This window comes from Lepus europaeus, chromosome X, assembly GCF_033115175.1.
Source record: "Lepus europaeus isolate LE1 chromosome X, mLepTim1.pri, whole genome shotgun sequence".
Taxonomy (NCBI): Eukaryota; Metazoa; Chordata; class Mammalia; order Lagomorpha; family Leporidae; genus Lepus; species Lepus europaeus.
This window is the reverse complement of record NC_084850.1, coordinates 70,990,578-70,992,023: the sequence shown is the minus strand read 5'-3', so window position 1 is coordinate 70,992,023 and position 1,446 is coordinate 70,990,578. Positions and strand designations below refer to the sequence as shown.

The 1,446-nt window shown below is 35.1% G+C and overlaps 1 protein-coding gene across 1 annotated transcript; it reads left to right on the top strand.

The window, feature by feature from the left end:
- Positions 1–513: 513 nt before the first annotated feature.
- LOC133753231 (chromobox protein homolog 3-like) lies at positions 514–1,065 on the top strand. The gene has a single exon (XM_062183688.1). The coding sequence runs from the start codon at positions 514–516 to the stop codon at positions 1,063–1,065; it is 552 nt and encodes a 183-aa protein (XP_062039672.1).
- The last annotated feature ends 381 nt before the right edge of the window (positions 1,066–1,446 follow it).

Sequence of the window (1,446 nt, the reverse complement as noted above, 5' to 3'; positions counted from 1 at the left end):
TATAACAAAAAATAATTCTAGCACAATGTCACTGCTAATAATGATAATCAAAGCTACCACTTAATGGATGCCTTCTCTGTGTGAGGCATTTTTCAAATTATTTAAGTACTCAAACACTTTTAAACTTGACATAAATCTTGTAAAGTGGGGCTACTATATTCACTTCAGATAATATATGTAAGGCCTGGGGTGACTAGTTATATTTTTAGGATATCTTAGGATATCTCAGAGACAGATTTTTGATTTTAACAGTTTGTCTATTTGCATATCCTGTGTTTGTTGACAAGGAAAACAGCAAAGTTTTATGAAGCAAAAAGAAAAATAGGCCTTTGGAAGAATTTAAAGAAAAGGAAATAATTATGCTAGAACCCAATGGGTGAGGTAGGAGTCCACCAGATGGGAAAGAGGTGCTGGCAAGGGCAGGCTTTTGCACTTAAAACTGAAATCTCGTACACTGCAGCCCCGCGACCCGGAGCAGCTCGGAGCGGTGAATAATAGCTCTTCAACTAAAAAATGGCCTCCAATAAAACTACATTGCAAAAAATGGGAAAGAAACAGAATGGAAAGAGTAAAAAGGTCGAAGAGGCAGAGCCTGAAGAATTTGTGGTGGAGAAAGTATTGGATCGACGTGTAGTGAATGGGAAGGTGGAGTATTTCCTGAAGTGGAAGGGATTTACAGATGCTGACAATACTTGGGAACCTGAAGAAAATTTAGATTGTCCAGAGTTAATTGAAGCATTTCTTAATTCTCAAAAAGCTGGTAAAGAAAAAGATGGTACAAAAAGAAAATCTTTATCTGACAGTGAATCTGATGATAGCAAATCAAAGAAGAAGAGAGATGCTGCTGACAAACCAAGAGGCTTTGCCAGAGGTCTTGATCCTGAACGAATAATTGGTGCCACAGACAGCAGTGGAGAATTGATGTTTCTCATGAAATGGAAAGATTCAGATGAGGCTGACTTGGTGCTGGCAAAAGAGGCAAATATGAAATGTCCTCAGATTGTGATTGCTTTTTATGAAAAGAGATTAACTTGGCATTCTTGTCCAGAAGATGAAGCTCAGTAACTGTTTGCATTGTTTTATATATATATATTTTGTTTTATATATATAAAATATGTATAAATATATATTTATATATATATATATATAAAATCTGGGTCTTGGTTTTCGATTTACTAGTGTGAAGAAATAACTGCATTCTAATGAAAATCAAGTTTGATACATTGGTTTTGAAAGTAGTATTGGGGGAGTTGTGAATTTTTTTATTTTTTTTGCATCGATAGCACTGGTTACTTCTAACAGATAAAAGCTTTCTGTAGTTGCTTCCTTTATCAGAAAAGAACATTTGCTTTTCTGAATATTGGGGAAAGTTGTCATAGTCAGTTCTTCAATCAAGACTTGATTTTAACTGATACTAAAGGACCATTCTGGGTTGTTGTATGTGTA